General features: G+C 47.9%; 1 protein-coding gene across 5 annotated transcripts in view; it reads left to right on the top strand.

Moving 5' to 3' along the window:
- Positions 1 to 18,564, top strand: part of EVC2 (EvC ciliary complex subunit 2) — a 127,500-nt gene extending 108,936 nt beyond the window's left edge. Inside the window, exons 17-22 of one of the 5 annotated variants that reach the window (XM_072737793.1) lie at positions 1,866 to 2,093; positions 9,582 to 9,796; positions 11,167 to 11,272; positions 14,164 to 14,360; positions 15,907 to 16,008; positions 17,895 to 18,564. In XM_072737793.1, coding sequence (XP_072593894.1) covers positions 1,866 to 2,093; positions 9,582 to 9,796; positions 11,167 to 11,272; positions 14,164 to 14,360; positions 15,907 to 16,008; positions 17,895 to 18,165 — 1,119 coding nt within the window. In that variant the 3' untranslated portion in view covers positions 18,166 to 18,564. The remainder of the gene's footprint in view (positions 1 to 1,865; positions 2,094 to 9,581; positions 9,797 to 11,166; positions 11,273 to 14,163; positions 14,361 to 15,906; positions 16,009 to 17,894) is intronic. The other 4 variants (XM_026002111.2, XM_072737794.1, XM_072737796.1 and 1 more) reach the window with 4 other exon arrangements.
- The last annotated feature ends 471 nt before the right edge of the window (positions 18,565 to 19,035 follow it).

The following is a 19,035-nucleotide window of genomic DNA, read 5'->3' as shown; positions in this document are numbered from 1 at the left end:
AGGCTCCTTCCACAGTTTGGCTATTGTGGCCATTGCTGCTAGAAACATCGGGGTGCAGGTGTCCCGGCGTTTCATTGCATCTGAATCTTTGGGGTAAATCCCCAACAGTGCAATTGCTGGGTCGTAGGGCAGGTCTATTTTTAACTCTTTGAGGAACCTCCACACAGTTTTCCAGAGTGGCTGTACCAGTTCACATTCCCACCAACAGTGCAAGAGGGTTCCCTTTTCTCCGCATCCTCTCCAACATTTGTGGTTTCCTGCCTTGTTAATTTTCCCCATTCTCACTGGTGTGAGGTGGGATCTCATTGTGGTTTTGATTTGTATTTCCCTGATGGCAAGTGATGCAGAGCATTTTCTCATGTGCATGTTGGCCATGTCCATGTCTTCCTCTGTGAGATTTCTCTTCGTCTTTTGCCCATTTCATGATTGGATTGTTTGTTTCTTTGGTGTTGAGTTTAATAAGTTCTTTATAGATCTTGGAAACTAGCCCTTTATCTGATATGTCATTTGCAAATATCTTCTCCCATTCAGTAGGTTGTCTTTTAGTTTTGTTGACTGTATCCTTTGCTATGCAAAAGCTTCTTATCTTGATGAAGTCCCAATAGTTCATTTTTGCTTTTGTTTCTTTTGCCTTTGTGGATGTATCTTGCAAGAAGTTACTGTGGCCGAGTTCAAAAAGGGTGTTGCCTGTGTTCTCCTCTAGGATTTTGATGGAATCTTGTCTCACATTTAGATCTCTCATCCATTTTGAGTTTATATTTGTGTATGGTGCAAGAGAGTGGTCTAGTTTCATTCTTCTGCATGTGGATGTCCAATTTTTTTTAAAAAGATTCTATTTATTTATGATGGACGTAGAGAGAGAGAGAGGCAGAGACACAGGCAGAGGGAGAGGCAGGCTCCATGGTGGGAGCCCGACGTGGGACTCAATCCTGGGACTCCAGGATTGCGCCCTGGGCCAAAGGCAGGCGCTAAACCGCTGAGCCACCCGGGGATCCCCACATGACAGCATTTTTGGAGAAAGTATAAGAGGTAGTGGTTGTAGAGCAGATGCACAGATGACAGAATGAACAGCTTGGGCATGTGACTGAGTGAAGTGGATGGATTCCCTCCTGTGGAATATTCAGAGCTCCTTGGGTGCCTGGGCCTTCCCTCCCCTGGAAGGGCTCATGTCCTTGCGGGGTCCACAGTGTGGCAAAGGCCAGCATAGGAGAAGAGCATTGAACAAAGGACAGAGGAGTAAGTGACAAACAAATGCCCCATAGGGACACTTCAAAGACAGTAGTGAGGACCAGGGACCCGAAGGACAAACAGGAGACCTTCAGGAAGACAAGGGTGCCAGGGAATGCCAGTCACAGGGGGACCCTGACAGTAGGCTCAGGAGCATGCCCAGAGTGGCCAGGAGGGGTGGAGGGGGAAGGAAGTTGGTGGCAGAGGATCAGATGGGACCTTCCAGGCACACTTCAGCTGGGATCACCGTGGGAAGGGCTCAGAGCCCGTGTTAGAAACTTTGAACTTTCATCCTCCCGATGGGATACCTTGAAGGATTTCTCCCCCCAGGTAGGAACACAGTCCCCTGTACCTTCGAGAGTGGTCAGTGTGGAGTGAACGGCCAGAGTCCAGAAGCCCCAGAGGGTCTTAATAAGCAGAGCTGCCCTGTGATCCTAAATTGCACCCCGTAGGTTCCAGGGCTGCTTCTCTGCGAGTATTTGAGACCTTCCCAATACTCCCAGTTTGAGTGAATGACCGAGCACTGCCAAGCAGGGTGCTGCTGGGACATCCTCTCTGCCCCCCGTTGCTGTCCTCCCCAGTGGCCCCAACCGTGCTCCACTCACCTTCCTGGCTTCTGGCCTGCCCCTGCTCCCCAGGCCCGTGGAGAGCTCCTCCGGGAACGTGTACAGCGGCTTGAGGAGCAGGAGGCCCGCTTCGCAGAGTCCCTGGTCTCCCTGCAGTTCCAGAAGGCAGCCAGGATGGCCAAGACCCTGTGGGCATACACCGCCCTCCTGAGCACTCAGGACCTGCTCCTGGAGGAGCTGCGCGAGTCTGAGACCCTGACAAAGTTGGCCTGTGAGCAGATCCTGGGGTCCCACAGCCTGGTGAGTGCGGGGCTCGCCAAGGAAGGGGGTTGGAGCCTGCGCCACATCCACAGGCTCATGGGTTCATCTCCGTGCCCTCCCCTGGCTCCCTCTCTGTCCAGTAGGTGGTTGCCTACCCTGTCTACACTGCAGGGTTGCAGAGAGAACTAAGTGAGGTGACCTAAAGGCCTCAAGCCTACTGGATTGCATTGCCCCCTCGGGGAGCAAACGTTTTGAATCTTAACATTTTTAACATTTCTGAAACGGGGATGCACTTTGCATCACCATCAAGAGCAGGGTTGTGGTATCATTACTTCTAGAGCTGTGGAAACAGCATAGCTTCCAGTTAACGGGCCTTAGACGTGATGAAATCCTGGATTGTTGTTTATTTTTATAATTACATTTATTACCATTATGCCTATGTGCTGCCTTTTTGTCAAGGTGTGGGAGGTATATTCATAAAATGGAAGTAATGGAATTAACCGTTTTGTGGACTGATTTTAGGTCCTTTATGAGAAGATTTTAGAACTTCATATGTTATTATAATACCGCTAGAGAGGAAAAGGAACCCTGCTCACTGGGTGCCAGGTATGTGCAGGCAAGCACGAACAGGCTGTGAATGGACACACTCTGGTGTAAGCATTAATCATTCTTAATCACACATCTCAAAATGCCCCTTTAAGCACGACTGATTATAAGTTACAATCTTATGCTGCTCCACCTTTATGCCCTCTATCACACATTATATTACTTAACTATTGAGCTGTGTTGTGAAGTGGGCACTGCTATTATGTTCAGTTCTCAGGGAGAAATTGAGATTCGGGCAGGTGGCAGGTCTCCATGTGGCTGATAAATGCCAGGAGTGGAACGCAGTCTGTTTTTGACTTCAACCCACCAGGTCACGTTCATGGACTTCCTCGTTGATCTTGCCAGTGGGGGTTCCCATCATTCCTTTTTTAAAGTCGTAAATGACATTAGATTCTGAAGAGTGCTGAGCTGTTTCTCCCATAAACATCATGCAGCCTGCATTATGTCAGATGTTTTTCAGGATAGAAAAAAGTGGAAATGTTGGTATTCCAGCACAAAACATTCAGATGGTGGATAAGTAAAAATAAACATACATCCTAATGCTTTGTTAGTGCACAAAAGAATGTGGAAAATTACCAGAGGCCAAGGATATCCCAGGGAAGGCCAATCCAGAGGCTCCAATCCCAGGGCAAGAACTGAGATCTGCAACCCAGGGATTTGGGGTTCATTTGGGGGGATAGGATATGAGGCTGGGGTGTCCTGAGGAGGTAAAACCCCCAGTGAGGGGGTGGGAGGAGAAAGCCACCTGCTGTCAAAGGAGTCACCCTTCATGGGAAGACCTGTCCATTCCCCAGGGCTGGGGGTAGGGGGAGGGGAAAGGGGAGGGGACTCTCCCCTGTGAATTTGTTTGAAGGAATCCAAAAGTACTTCAGCTCTCCAGTCAGGAAATCTCCCAAAGCAATAAATTAAATTACAATGGTTCTGGGATGGCTGACTACTCTAGTGCTTGGCCAGAACAAAAACAAATCCTCTCCAGAGGGAAATATTCTCCATCTGGGCATCTCCAGATTTTCACAGATTAATTCCAGCCAAATATAAGTTCTCAGTTAAAATTAGAAGTCCCCAAACACATAAGCAAGACAAAATGATATACATATACAATGTGGGAGAAACCAAAAAATAAATAAATAAAGACCCAACAGATTGAAATCTCTAAAGATGTTAGATGCTCAGATGATCAGCATAGAATATAAAATAATGATTTATGAAATTATTTTAAAAATTAAAGGTAATACCGAAATGACTTTAGAGTTTTCATTCATGAGCACAGCAGAGTGATTCTAAACTTGCATGTATGTGATAAAAGACTCAAAATAACAAAAAGCAATTGACAAAACAGCAGGGAGAAGTTGGTAAATCTGTCACTGTAGTGGGAGATTGCAGCACACCCCTTTTCTGTGGTTGATCAGATAAGACATGTGAAGATACCAATGAGTTGATTAACCAGTCAGTCAACCTGTATTTAATGTATGTCCACAGAATCTTACAGCCAGCAATTAACAAATACATATTATTCTTGTGCACACATTGGAACAGTTACAATTAAGTTATACAATATTATTTGACCACCTTTTTGAAAAAGAAACTTAAGTTTAAATCCTTTTAAGAAAAGATTATTACTCACAGTCCATGCTTGGAAAGTTTTAAAACTTACTTCTGAATAATTCATTGGTCAAAGAAATGATAATGGAAATTTTTTTTAATGTAGAACAGAAAAATAATATAAATACAACATATTAAAATTTGTGGAATTTTGCCAAAGTAGTTTTTTAGCTCTAAGGGAAATTAATGCCCTAAACTTATATTTAAAAAGAAAGGCTTATGATTAAGATCATATGAAAAACTAGAGGGGAATGATGAGAAATAAATCTGGAAAGAAGGAAGGAAGATCACATAAGTAAAATAAGAAAAAAACCTACCCAAAACCAACCAAACTATGACAGAAAGGATCAGTAATGTGAAAATTTGAATTTTCTGAAAAAAGGCTAATAAAATACACAAAGCTCTGATACGAGTGACCATTTGAAAAGGAGATATGGGGCTAATAAATAATAAAAAGCATCATTAACTATACATGCAATAGAGTTTTAGAAAACAAAACTCTGTGAACAATTTCGTGTAGATGAATTTGAAAACTGAAAGGAAATGGAAAATTTCCTAGAAAATTTGTCAAAATGGACTCAAGTAGAAAGTCTTATTACCATAAAAGAAATTGATTCAGTAGTCAGGAAATCTGACACAAAAAGGCACCAACCCTGATAGTTTTATAGGTGAGCTCCAACAAATTTTTCCAATCTCATATACAAATTATTCCTGATGTTAGAAAAATAGGGAATATTCCTCATTTTATGAAGCTTAGACAACCCTGACATGAAAACCAGACAAGAGTAGTATAAGAACAATTCTAGTTCACCCTTACTTGTGAGCATAGACATACAACTTGTAAACAAAATGCCACTAACATAATCCAGCCATCCATAAAATAATTAGCACAGCATGGCCAGGTTGAGTTTTTCCCAGAAATATAAGGTTGGTTGAACTTTAAAATATCCATTTACAAAGTTTGCCAGGTTAACGGATTAAAGGAGAAAAGAAAAACTTATATGATCATTTCAGTATAACAGAACAAGTATTTTGTCAAATTCAACACCCACCTAAGATAAAAATTTCGTAGCAAATTCATGTCAGGAGGAAACCAACACTGGGTATTTACCCAAAATCCGCAGCAAGAATGAGAGAGATGATGGGTGCAGGGGTATGTGTGGCCCCGTATTACAGGTGAAGGGTGTGAGGCCTACAGAGGAGGGACAAGTCAAGGTCATGTATTGATTAGGGGCAGAGTAGACATTAGGAGCCTGTGGCCTTCAGCTCACATTTCACCTGCTGCCCCCCGAGTGCCCTGGGCAACCGCTCAGCTCAGCCCTGAGACACCTTGAGACTGCCCTGACTTCTGTAGTCATTGGGTAGTATGACGCTTACATTTTCAGTTTCATCTCACAGCCTTTTTGCGTAACATCAAAGTTTCCATCTTCTCGAATGTGTTTGGAAGAGTTATGTGTCCTGAAAGGGAAGCAACTGCTCATAAGTCACATGATGTATTATCCAGCTGGTGGAAAGGCAGTGGATGTGAAGATGCCAGTGTTTTCTTGATTTGCATTTGAAGGGAAGACAAACCTGTTGTTTTGCTCCAGATACTAGACTTTCATTCCACAATTTGATCATTCCGTGAAAACCGCTTTCCCATTGTGAATGGGCTCTTAAGCTGTTAAACATTCAGAGGAATTAAAAAACCATGAAATGAAATGCTTTGGAAGGAAGGACTTGGAAGAGAACTATATCAAGTGCACCACCTTGGATGAAAGATTCCAACACATCTTGTGAGATGGGAACATAGGCAAGGCACAGTTGAATCACGGGGCCATGCAGCATGATGGGCAAATCTACAGAAGTTGGACTTCCCCCTAACAGATCCTGGGACCCCAGACCAACCATACCCACTATATCTGCACCATAGTTCAATTGCTCTGGATCCACTGTTCCAAGCCTGAACCCGGTGTCTTCCTTTGTTCTTCCTCTGGCTTACTGCCCACTTGCTGCTAATCGCCCAGTCTGTTGATTCTGCGAGAACTTTTTTCCTCATTCCTGACTTTGGTGCCCAGCTTCACTGCTGGGACAAATCTAGACATGAAAAAGAAAAATAACACTAACAGTAATTTGCTCATGTGAATCGGGCTCTCCATAAGTCCAGAGCATCATGGGAAGTGTTTGAACCTTCTGTCAAGCCCATGATGCTTCTATACCCATTCTACAGATGCAGGAATGAGGCTCAGGAAGGTTACAGCGTTGCCCCAAGCTCCCGCAGCTGGAAAGCAGGGCTTGCACCTTCTCCCGCAAAGCCTGGCTCCTGTCCTCACATGTGTTTCCGCCTGCATCCCTCCGCCTACTCTGGTCCCCTCTACACTGTGGCCTGAGAAGTCTCTGAAAAACAGAAATGATCATTGACAACCTCAGCCTGCCTCTACTCTAGATTTCAAATCTCCGCCTTCACTACTGTCGGAGGGACCCCGCATTTCAACCTGGACCTTTGCTGCTCCGCACACTTGAGCATCCATTCCATTCAGGCTCTCAATTCATTCCTCTGAATTACTCCCATTCCTCTGAATGGGCGTGGCTTCTGTTTGACCCCTTTGCAAGCTCATATCCATAGTCTGAGTCAAGCCAAATGTTGCCTCCTCTGTGAAGCCCTCTATGATTCCCTCGGGCAGAGTTGGTCTCTTTCAGCTTCATGTTTACATCCTGTCCCTCCCAAATCTCTGCGACAGCAGATGGTGGCTGTTACTGTCACTAACTGCACAGCTGTCATCCACACTAGACTGTGAGTTCCCAGAGTCCAGGGGCCATATCTCATTCACCCCTGACCCCTTCTGCCCAATAAAAGGCCTGGAGCTGTCAATCTGTCTTTCATCTCATTGTCTATCTGTCTAACCATTCATTCAACTGATACCTACAGAGTGCTTGCCAGAGACAACAGAGCCGAGGCATGGGGCCCAGAGCCCGAGAAACCTGAAATCCCTCCTCACTCATGGCACTTGAGCTGTTCTGTGACTTCAGGAGATTGACCAATACTCTCTATGCCTTAACCACCTTATCTATATTATTGCATAATAACACATTTGGGTTTTTTAAAAGATTTTATTTATTTATTCATGAGAGACACAGAGAGAGAGGCAGAGACACAGGCAGAGGAAGAAGTAGGCTCCCTGCGGGGAGCCTAATGTGAGACTCAATCCCAGGACTCCAGGATCATGCCCTGGGCCGAAGGCAGATGCTTAATTGCTAAGCCACCCAGGCGTCCCATAATAACACATTTCTCCTTTGTGCTGGATCGAGTCTGACAGTACATGCAGCTGACATTATTATTACTAGGAATAATCGAGATGCTGCTGCTGGCCATGACTGTTCTTTCTTCTGCGAGTCAGGCCCTGTGTTCCCTGCTGGGCAGAAGGGTAAACAGGCCAGCTGCAGTCCCTGGCTCTCCACCCTCAGCAGTTAAACTCTAGGGAGGAGAACAGGTATTAAGGAAGATAGTTCCAGAACCAGGCCTTGGATTCCAGTTGTGCAAAGTGGCAGGTGGTTGTACAGGGTGCGGAAGGAGTCTGAGGAACAGGCTGGCCTCTGGAAGGATGTGCCACCAGCAGCTACAGCCTGCAGGACACATTCCCACTTCACTTTCTGTTCCCAGTCACGGCTCACCAGGTCTTGGAAAACAAGTGTGACACTCTCTGTGCTCTCCTCCTGCTTTGGAGACACTGGCAGCTGTGGGTTCTGGCCTTGGTTCCCCACACCGTGGCTGGGGCTGGCCAGCGCGAGTGTGGGATCAGTGAGAGCCTGGTCCATGAGCAGGCTCCAGGCATGCTGACAGCACATGCTGTCAGAAACTCATTAGCGCTGTTAGAAGCTCTGTGTTTGGTTATGTTTACATTTGGGATGCTGCAAGGAGATGGATGGCCGTAATTGGAAACTTCAGTGTGTTAGATGGCTCCGCTCAGAACGGCAGGCTCTTTTGCACTTATTTTCGGAGGATGATGGACCACCGTCCTCTGTGGAGCCCATCTGAAGCCCCTGGACTGAGTCCCAGCTTCACCCTCCACCCCCACTTAGAGTCCTGGCCTGTGTCTACATTCTCCGAGGCTTGGGACCTTCCAGCCCCCGTCTCTCCTTAAACCTGAGCAGGCTGTGGACAGAATCCTGTAGCCAGATTATCTGACTCTGGTGGCCTAAGAATGCAGCTTTCTTCTCCTTGGCCAACAAGAGGCAGTGTAGTGTGACCTGGCCTGGCCTCAAGCTCTGGCTCTGCCACTTAAGAGCTGCATGAGACAGAAAATTACTTTAACTCTTTCGCCTTAATCTCCTCATCTGTAGTGGGGGAAATAAGAGTATGTATTCCATAGGGTAGTTTCAAGGACTCCATGAGATTAATATATGTGAACACTTAGAAGGGCACCCAGCGTGCTGTGGGTCCCATCCGTGTCCACCCTGGTTGTTGTGCTCTGGCACAGGCTTCCCACCAGGTGGATAAATGTGTGCTGGTGTCCTATACATCAGCGATGACAGGTGCCAGCTGCCAGGCATGGTGCTGAGCGCTGCAGACAGTGAGCTGGAGATCCAGCCCTGCCCCCCAGAGCTCACACTCTAATGGAAAGGTACAGCCACTTCAGGCAGCTACAGAGATGGGGTAGTCTCAGCCTGCTTGGGCTTCCGTAACAAACACCAGAGCCTGGGGGGCTGAAACAACAGACGTTTCTCTCAGAGGTCTGGAGACTGGAAATCCAAGATCAAGGCACCAGCCTTGATCATTCATTGCTGAGAGCTTCCTTCCTGGCTTCAGATGGCCACTTTCCTGTTGAATCCTGTTGAGACGGGGGCTCAGGTGTCTCTTTTCCAGTCTTAACAAGGACGCTGATCCCATCCTGGGGCCCCACCTTTGGCACCTCATCTAAACTCATTTGCCTCCCAAAGCCTCACTCACTCCCCTAAGTACCATCCCATTGTGAGTTAAGGCCCCAATATAGGAATTGTGAGGGACCACAGACATTCAGCCTGTGAGGGGAACAGACAGAGGAAAGTGAGTGGGCACCTTTGGAGTGGGTGTCCGCATTGTCCCAGGGACCTGAGGAACCCCTCACTGAGGATGTCCTTGAGCTAGGGCTTGAAAGGAGACTCAGAACTGCACAGGCAACCAGAGGAGGGCCCTGTAGGTGGCAGGAGCAGTGTGTGCAAAGGCAGGGAGGTGTGAGAGGTCCTCGTGTGGCCTCCTTACGCTGTTCGGCCCGTCTAGAGTGGGGAGGCAAGCAAGAGCAGATCGTGCCAGGCCCAGGAGCTCTGATTTAATCTGTGGACCCCTTGCCCCTCTGTGTGCAGGAGCTCCAGGAGCTGGAGAGGAAGCTGGAAGATAAGTTGGCCCACCAGGAGGCGTCTCAGCTACAGCGGGCTCTGACAAGCCGGCAGGAGTGGGCTGGCGACGGGCCCGGGCTTCTGGGCGAGCCCGAGGACACGGGTTCTGAAAGGCAGATGTCTGCTGTCCTGCAGCAAGCCCTGAGCCAGGGCCGGAAGCTACTGGAGCGCCACCAGCAGAGGTGAGCCCATTGCCCAGTGGTGGCACAGTATGGTATCAGTCCCCTGCAGGCCTGGGGGCACCTGGCCTCTTGGCTCATCTGGACCCGACCCCCCGGCTGTCACCCTGCTGGCTGAGGTGTCCTCCCAGTGCCTAGACACCAGCTGCTGACTTAGGAGCGGATGTTCTTCTTCCCTGACATCACTCCTGCCTTGATTTATTTTCTTTCTGGTATCATTGAGGTTTTTGCTGAACATATTTTTTAAACTTTTTATTTTCAAATAATTGTAGACTCACAAGAAGTTGCAGAAATAGTGCAGGGAAATTCCATGCCCCACCCTCACCCAGCCTTACCCGGTGCCAGCATCGTACATAATCACAGCACTTTATCCAGACAGGAGTGTGATGCAGTGAATACCGGCCTCACTCAGATCTCACCTTGAATGTAACAGTTCATATCCTGCTTTTGTAAAATTAGAAAACAAGACAGAGCCCTTACCTTCTGTTAGGGCTGCTCTTTGCATTCTTCTTAATTAACAATTAGCCTTTGCCCAAGACATTAAGAACTCTTGGCAAATGTACTTTTTAACAGCTTTATGGTGTTCCACTGTGACTATAATGTTGATGTGGGAAGGACGGGGTACTAACTAGAGACATAGTATGATTCCATTTTTTAAAACACATGTGCACAAACTAATTAGCAGCAGAGAGACCCAGTTGTAACAGATGTGACTTCTTGGTGGCGAGATTATGGGTTATTTTAATGTATTTGATTATGCCTTCCTAGAAACACGATATCAAAGTGCAGTTCTGTTCCACTGAACTAATTGTAGGAGAGGCTGAATGTATGTGATCAGAGGGCAAGGCCCAGCCCTTGGAGACGAGGACCTGGTTTACACCAGGATTTTCGGGTATAGGACACCCTCGTCTGCCTCATGCTTTATGGAGGAGATCGCTCATGAAAAAAGCTTCTGACATAAATTTGGGGTTGTGTTAGCTAACAAGAGTGCAGGGTGGATCACCCACAGTGCCACCTCCATCGGCTAAGGGACCAGGTAGGCAGATCCTCTCATGTGGAAGTCAGAGAGCCTGAGGGGAACCCTCATGTGGAAAGGCACCCCAAGCCTCTGTGTCCAGAGCCAGGACCAAGCTGGGAACGTGGTTCCGGGTCTGCTTCCACATGGGGCACATGGTGGGCCAGGACCCCAGATCTTGGTCTTCTTGAGCATGACTACTGATACCAAGTGTTTTCCAACTAGGACCACAGCTGGCCCAGCAAAGGTACAGAAAAGTCTCCATACAGCTGCCACAAAACTTCTTCCTTTGTGATTGTTATTTAAATAACTACATGGTCTTCTAAGGTCATGTTGTAATTAAAGTGGACTCATCTAGATTTTGTCTGCATGCTAGTTGGAAGGAGGAGCGAGACCATGGCATTGTGCTCGAAGATTTGCTGGAGAACATGGAGTTCGACACCTTTGCGACCCTGTACAGCCAGGTGAGGACCCGTTAGCCATGTTGTGGGCCAGCCCTCGTCAGCACATGTCATGTCACCTGTTCCTCAGAGTGCACGTGTCCTCACCTGTAGCACGGGCGGGGTGACAACAGGACCTGGGGATGGCTGAGTGGATTTATGACAAGCACCTGGCCCCAGGCCAGCAGGGAGGAGACGTTCCTGTCAGGCACAGCGGTGGCAATGGTGACAGTAGTAGTGACTGCCCTGGTCAGCTTCTTTTCTGAGACTCACCAGGTATCCAGACATGCTTCTCTTCTCTGGTACAAGTTTAACACACAGGAGGTTCCACTACAAACAAAGCTAGCCACTGAAATCAGCTTTTGCTCTATTTAAATGCTGTAGCCATTCCATTTCATGCTACTGCACATTCCTTTTAAAGCAAGAGACTTCCTCATTGCTTCATGACTAAAATGGGAAAGGGGTGCTTAAGAAATGAATGGCACTGACCCAGCGCATCAGGAAGCACCCCCGTGCAGTGGGTGAGCCCGGGACCCCATCCATATTCCTCACTGAACTCCTCTCTTTACCCCGAGAGGTTTCCAGCATGACTGTGGCCGTTTGTAGACAAAGTGGAATACTGTCTTAACCACATAAGGTGTGACTTCGAGTCCCCTTGACTTCAAAGACCCTGACATCCTCTGAAGAGGCTTTGTTCGTGAATAAATACTCACCGTGCTTCAAAGTAAGCAACAGGGGCTGTCTTGGCCACTGGGATTTCAGCAGTAAACACAAGAGATAATGTCATGCCCTCAGGAGCTGTTATTCTAGTGTGGAGAGTAGGCAATCAACAAAATACATAAATAAACTGAATTGTATTTTGTGTGCATTATGATCTCATTTTGTAGTTCTGTCCATCTATCCATCCACTTACCCATCCATTCATCCACTCATACATTCCCCCATCCCCCATCCCCCATGCATCCCCCATTCATCCATCCATCATCCACATATATGTCTAGAAAGATGCTTGGAACAGTGCTTGCCTAATGTTACTAAAAATCACTTCTGGATAATGGCATATGGGATTATTATTTTAACATTAACCTTTGTGCTTTATCACATTGCTTAAATTCCTTAAAATAGGCAACATTTCTTAAAAACAAAGACAAGGGGGCACCTGGGCAGCTCGGTTAGTTAAGCACCTGCCTTCAGCTCAGGTCGTGATTTCAGGGTCCTGGGATCGAGCCCCGTGTCAGGCTCCCTGCTCAGTGGGGAGCCTACTTCTCCCTCTCCCTTTGCCTGCCACTCCCCCTGCTTGTACTCTCTCTTTTCTCTCTGTCAAATAAATAAAATCTGTAAAAAACAAAAAACAAACAAAAAGACTAACAGCAACAACAGCAACAACAAACAGATAAGGATGAAATACGCCAAAAACCCACACAGAGTAGAAATCCACACTTGAAGGAGAAAAAGGGTCCTGGTAAGAGTGAGGCAGCAGCAGGCACAGAAGGGAGGGCCGTGTGACGGTGACAAAAGCAGAAGTTGGAGGGACACACTTTGAAGATGCAGGAAGGGCCATGAGCCAAGGCAGGCAGGTGGCAGCTGAAGCTGAAAGAGACAGGAAGATGCATTGTCCCCTGAGCCTGAGCAGGAACGAGCTCTGTTGACTTGAGCTCGGTGGAAATGACTTCAGACTTTCATCCCCCAGACTGCAGGGGAAGAAAAGCATGTTGCTTGGAGCTGCTGTCTGGATCTCCATGGGGTGCGATGGTTCTCCACATGGCAGGTCCTTCTGACCTCACAGAAACATCTGCTGGAGGGGTTACAGTTACCCCACTTTACAAATAAGGAAACCCGAGCACAAAGAGAAAGAAGGGGGTTGCCCCAGGACACACAGGGTCCGTTCTGTGCAGTGGGGCTGGAGGCCAGCCCAGGGTTTCCCGAGTGCAGAACCTAGACAGTCCCCCGCCTTTAACTTTTTCTTTTGAAACAATTTTAAATTCACCTAAAGTTGAAGCTAGTGTAGAGAGTTCCAGTACCCCACCCCATGTTTCACTCAGTTTCCCCCCGTGGTTACATATTACAAAATGTGTGTATAAGTTCTGTGTCAATTCACGTAATCAGTTCCACAATCGAGATACAGAACCATTCCATCGGCACAGAGACCCGCCTCGTGCCACCCCTTTACAGGTGCACCCACCCCTCTCCCAACCCTCACCCCCGGCAACCACTACACTCTTCTCCATGTCCACATTTTGTCAGTTCTGGAAAGAAAGACACATGAAATCTTATAGGAGGGACTTGTGGATACAGGCTCTTTTCACGTGGCATCCATCCAGATGTGCCCAGCACACAGCTTCTTCAACCATCTGCTGGTTTGGGGACATTCCAGTTCCTTCCTGATCCTGTGCTGTTTGCTCTGAGCCACGCTGCATCAGGGTGCATGAGCAGGAGAGAAGTCACCAGCTCGCCCCGCTGCAGGCCAGAGATGCGGCCATCCTGCATGAGTTGGGAGCAGTTGGGAGGATGGATGAAGGTTTCTGGTGTGTCACGGTTTGCCAGGGTTGCTGACCAAGTAGATTTCTTCTTGACAGTTCTGTGAATTTGGGGACGTGTTTTCAAGACCGAGCTGCTAAGATAGTTCTCTCCGTGGGACAAAACGTCCTAAGACTGTCATCCATTTAAACGGGTTGTTTGGGGATCCCTGGGTGGCGCACCAGTTTAGCGCCTGCCTTTGGCCCATGGTGTGATCCTGGAGACCCGGGATCGAGTCCCACGTCGGGCTCCTGGTGCATGGAGCCTGCTTCTCCCTCTGTCTGTGTCTCTGCCTCTCTCTCTCTCTCTCTGTGTGACTATCATTAAAAAAAAACAAAAACGGGTTGTTCATCAAGGTCAGGGCAGTGAGGTCATGAGCTTCCCTGTCACCCCTCTAGGAGCTGAGACTGGCATCGTACCTGTCCAGGCTGGCGATGGTGCCAGGGGCCACGCTGCGCCGGCTCCTGAGTGTGGCTCTGCCCACCGCCTTGCAGTCTGAGCTCCTGGCGGCCCTCGATCCAGGCACCCAGAAGCATCCTGACCACACGGTGGAGAACGACAGAGGCGGGGAGCAGGCCGACCTGGCCAGGAGGAGGTGAGTGCGGCATCCAGGCTGCGTTGGGAGCACTTGAGTGAGATTCCATGAGGGGAACACATGCAGGGACGAAGCAGGACGCCTGTGGGCCCTGAGCACACACACCTCCCCTGGCCGTCACTTTATGGCTCTGGGAGCAGAGGACGTCCACACTGATAGCCGTGAACCCTTGATACGTCATGGGAGGCCTGAGAATTTTGTCCAATCTTTTATCTTCGTCACCAGTTTATTTTTCAAGTAGCATCTTAAGAAAATGTTTCCCCAGCCATGAATGCTGTACACACACCTTAGAGGAAGTGTAAAAAGTACATACAAAGAAAAAGAAGAAAAAGAAATGTCCTGATTCTGTTACCTGAAGAAAAGGGCTGTGAGCATTTTCTTACAATTCTTTGTCCAGAAGGTGTTTCCTTACTGGGCTTTATGAGTGTGTTCGGTGTGTGCAAGTGTGTGAAATATGTGTGAGTGTCTCTGCGTGTGTAGTAATCCCGGCAGATGCAACCTTGTGTCCTGCTCCTCAGAACTTTACAGCACAGGCTAGTTTGCTTATTTCCTTCTGACTCTTGTTCATGTGCAGATGTCGTCCTATGCAATAATTATCACGCCATTTAGGCCATATTCTCAGCTGTTTAATTAATTTAAAATTCATACTTTTCACCATTATTGAAACCCCTTCATAGGTATTATTGTTAACAACCATGTGACATTCCCCAGAGGTGTGTAGCCTAGTGTATGCAGCTCGTGCCCTCTAACTGGACGTTTGGTTTGGATTCATTTTTTTCCTCAATTATAGATAATGCTGCATAGATACGTTCCTTTGGGAGCAGGTTCCAGGTGTGAATTTGGTCAGCAAAGGCTCTTTATAAGGAGAGGCGGGAAGCAAGGGTGTGGAATGAGCACAGCACAGACAGGACTCTGGGTTCCACACTGTCCTTTACTGAACTGACCTGAGCCCCTGACTCCCTTATGTGACACTGCAGTGTCCTTCCCCAACAACAGAGAATCATGGTCCTTCACGTAGCATTGGGGTTCCCGGCCTAGCCCACCTTCCAAGCTTCTGCTGTGCCATTCCAACTTTCTTAATATATTCATAAAACCCTGCTGAGCTTCTCACATGTCCACTGTTACAGACAGTAGCGTGTGGGAGAGAATGAGAGACAAAGTCCTGCTGCATGGAGCATACACCCGGGGTGGAGGGTGGTGGAAAGTCCATAAGTTAACACACAGGGTGCATTCCACCATACGTGCTCCGGGTCCCCTGCTGTGGGGAGGCAATACTCACCTCAAGTGTCCCCACCTCTAGCAGCCTTCTGCTGCTTGACTGATGTCACCTGTTTCCCGGCTTTGAGCCCTGGACTGGGAACCCGTTGGGGGCAGAGACTGTGTCTTGACCAGAGCAGGTGCTCAGTCAGTGCGCCTCGAGTGAGAGACAGACCATGAAAACGAGTTCTTCCTGTCAGCCCAAGGTCTGTTGAGGGATGGACCGCCATCGTGCTTTTCAGGAAGAGTCTATTCTAGGAAATACAAGAGCCTCCCTTCTTGCCTTCAGGAAGCACCAAGCCTGGTGGCAAGCCCTGGAAAGCCGACTGCGAGGAGAACTGATAAGCAGAGGACTGGAAAAAATGCTCTGGGCCCGAGAGAGGAAGGAGAGGTAATGCTGAGCACCTGCTCAGGTGGTCCGGGCAAGAGGGTCAGCCCGGCTGCCTGGGAGTCGGACGGGAGGCGAGAGGCCCAGGAAACTGGGGGAGGGTGACTGTTGGCATCCCCACATTCCTTCCTGACAGACCGCAATCTTTACTCACAGTGGACTTAGTTTAGGAGCTGAAGATAGGCCTCTTGCTGTCAGTGGGAGAATATTCTTGATCATTTGTTAGCACTTTACTGTATTTATTTTAATTAGTGGCTGTTTTCAAAAGGGATATCCTTAGAGGGAGAGTAAATCTGTATCTCTATTTGGAGTTTATAGTTTACAAAGTCCTTTGCCATCTACTGCCCTGAGTCTCCCAGCCTTTCAGAAAGTAGGGATGCTGACACTCCAGCTCCGGTAGGTCACAGGAAGAGGCACCAAGCCTGCAGCTGGGAAATGGCAGCCATGGGATTTGGTACCATCTGACTAACCCCTTTCTTTCCCTAGACTTCCAGGCCAGTAATCTTTCCACTCCATCAAGCACCTTTCTCTTTTAGCTGTGGTTTTTGCACAGCTGGAGGTCAAAGAGAGCTAAGGCCAGGATGGTTTTAGATTGCTACACATGGTCGACCAAGTGCATCCAGTGTTTCCCACTGGAAAAGCTTTGGAGGAAAAGTGAGGTCAGGTGGGTTCATAACAGGGTAGGAAGTGATAATATCCACTGTGTGCTCTGGAAGCAATCCATGTCCAAGCGAGGCGTGTAACCTGAATCCTGCCCCTTCCATAAATTCTCAGCTAAGATAAAGGTGCTGAGGCCATGCTTCGTGAATTGTCCGTGTTAAAAATCCTGGAGCCACCGATAATAGTCTGGATGTCAGAATTTAGTCCCAAAGAAATTAGATCAGGATTCTGAGCCCAAACCAAGAAAATTAATTTCGAGCTGTATAAATTGTGAAGTCCTTCACGGAGGAGCAGATATCAGTTCCCCCAGGCTGGGGGAGTGAAGCCACTTGCAGGTTGTGAGCGGAGTGAGCAGGTGAGGAGGAGAACTGGCCCCACTCCCCTGGCTCACCCTGCTAGCCTTTGCCCTGCCCGGAGGCACTGTGCAGCGATGCAGGAAGAGGAGACTCTGAATCACACAGAGCTGCATTGGAATCCTTGCTCAGATTCAGACCAGCTGCAAGGGCAGGAGATGGTGGTGCCCCATCTGCCACATCTTGCCCCAGAAGGACCAGTGATCCCGTCGGGACTTCCAGGAGGTGACCCCCACTGACATGACCTCATCATGCCTGAATTGGACACAGAGAACCCTGTGGCTTTTAGGTTGTATATGGCTCTTAGAAGTAGTCCTGGCCATGACCAAGAGCATCTAGCGATTTAGGGCTGGACCACTCATGGACAGGAGTCCAGCAATCCTTTTATGGGACATCCCCCAAGAGTGTTGCTCTTCTGTTTCAGTTTGCCTGACTTCTAACTCTTGCTTTGTAATCAGAGCTCATCAGCCTGCTTTTTTGATATGAGGTTCACAGGCAATGATGTCCTGGTAAATGTTGAGCATTGGTGGATGGGGAGAGAGACAGAAATGGTCTGATTTGTAGCATTTACCGGTTTCCGTGGTGTACCTACTCTGACCAGGGCCAATTTCAAGCTAACAACATGATGACAACAGGTTTGCAAAACTGCACATTTAAGTCACAAGTCAGGAAGAGTGGTCTGTAGACACCACTTGCTGTAGGCTTCAGCTAATTTTAGGGGCAATCTGATGACCACAGGGAAAAAATCTTTCATTAAAATGACATCTGATTGAGGGCTAAGGACCCAAAATGGATTCTCCTGTAAGGCTCCCATTAGGACACTCAGGAGGGTCAGTCGCCAAAAATGTCACATCTGATCTTCTCTTCTTTCTTTAGTATATTAAAGAAGACCTGTCCCCCTCTCAGAGAGAGAGTGATATTGCCTGGAATAGGAAGCTGGCCACACCTGTCCCTGGAGTCCATTGGAGCACCAGCTGCTGTGCCCATTGTAGGGGCAGAAACCATTGATTTATTAAACACAGGCGAAAAGCTCTTCATATTCAGAAATCCAAAGGAACCAGAGATCTCGTTGCATGTTCCTCCCAGGAGAAAGAAGAAGAACTTTCTGAATGCTAAAAAGGCCACTTGGGCCTTGGGCATGGACTAGTCCCAAGGAAAGCTCCAGGGAGTCTGAAGATAGATACTTTTCTCTCGCCCATGTGTGTGTGTGTTTATAGTGTATAATGAGTAGGTATAAGTTGCACATGGAGAAGACGCAGACACCTCCCAACACCTACGACTCTCAAGGACTCAGTTTCATCTGATCTCATGAATTTCCAGGGAGTCCACTCTCCTCAGCATCAGGACCAGCCTTGAACCCTTGTTGCCTTCAGTCTCACCTCTGCGGGTCCGGAGGGCAACCCTAACCCATGGTTCATACTCCTGCAACATCTGGCTGCAGATGGGCTGTGTGTCAAAGTGAGGCCCTTTGTTCTTGCATTTTGTGTTTGTTACGTATCCTATTTTTATCAAGGGAACTTTGGAAAATAAATGCATTTTACACAGAGCTCTTAGGATGGCATTTGGTTTTGCTCTTATGTAGGAACCCTTTATTTTTAATTACTTCTGTTTTGGCTGCACGTTATTGTGTTCAACAGAGATTGACCCTCTCTCATTCCAGTGGCCAGAAACTAGGGTGTTCGATCTCCAACTCAAATTAGAGTTTTTTCCTCCTTTTATAAATGAGGAAATCCAAAGGCTTAAGAAGGTAAGGTGATGGGTGCAAGAACACAAAGCCAGTTAAGTAGCAGAATCGGGTTCGTACTCTTTACGAACCCTCACCCTTTCTCCAAGACTCCACCAGTGGAGACATTTGCCAGCAAACAAACTGCACACAGGTCCTTGTGTTTTGCAGAGTGCTTTTGTCTGCTCCAACCCTTTCCACTTTGATAGCAGTGGTTGAGCCAATGATGTCTCATTGGGGCTGGACTGGGACATCGCATGAGTTTTTCTAAGAGCCAGGCAAAGAATACAATTG

Source organism: Vulpes vulpes, chromosome 14, assembly GCF_048418805.1.
Source record: "Vulpes vulpes isolate BD-2025 chromosome 14, VulVul3, whole genome shotgun sequence".
NCBI classification, from domain to species: Eukaryota; Metazoa; Chordata; class Mammalia; order Carnivora; family Canidae; genus Vulpes; species Vulpes vulpes.
The sequence above is the reverse complement of the archived record's forward strand: the minus strand, read 5'-3'. Positions and strand labels throughout refer to the sequence as shown.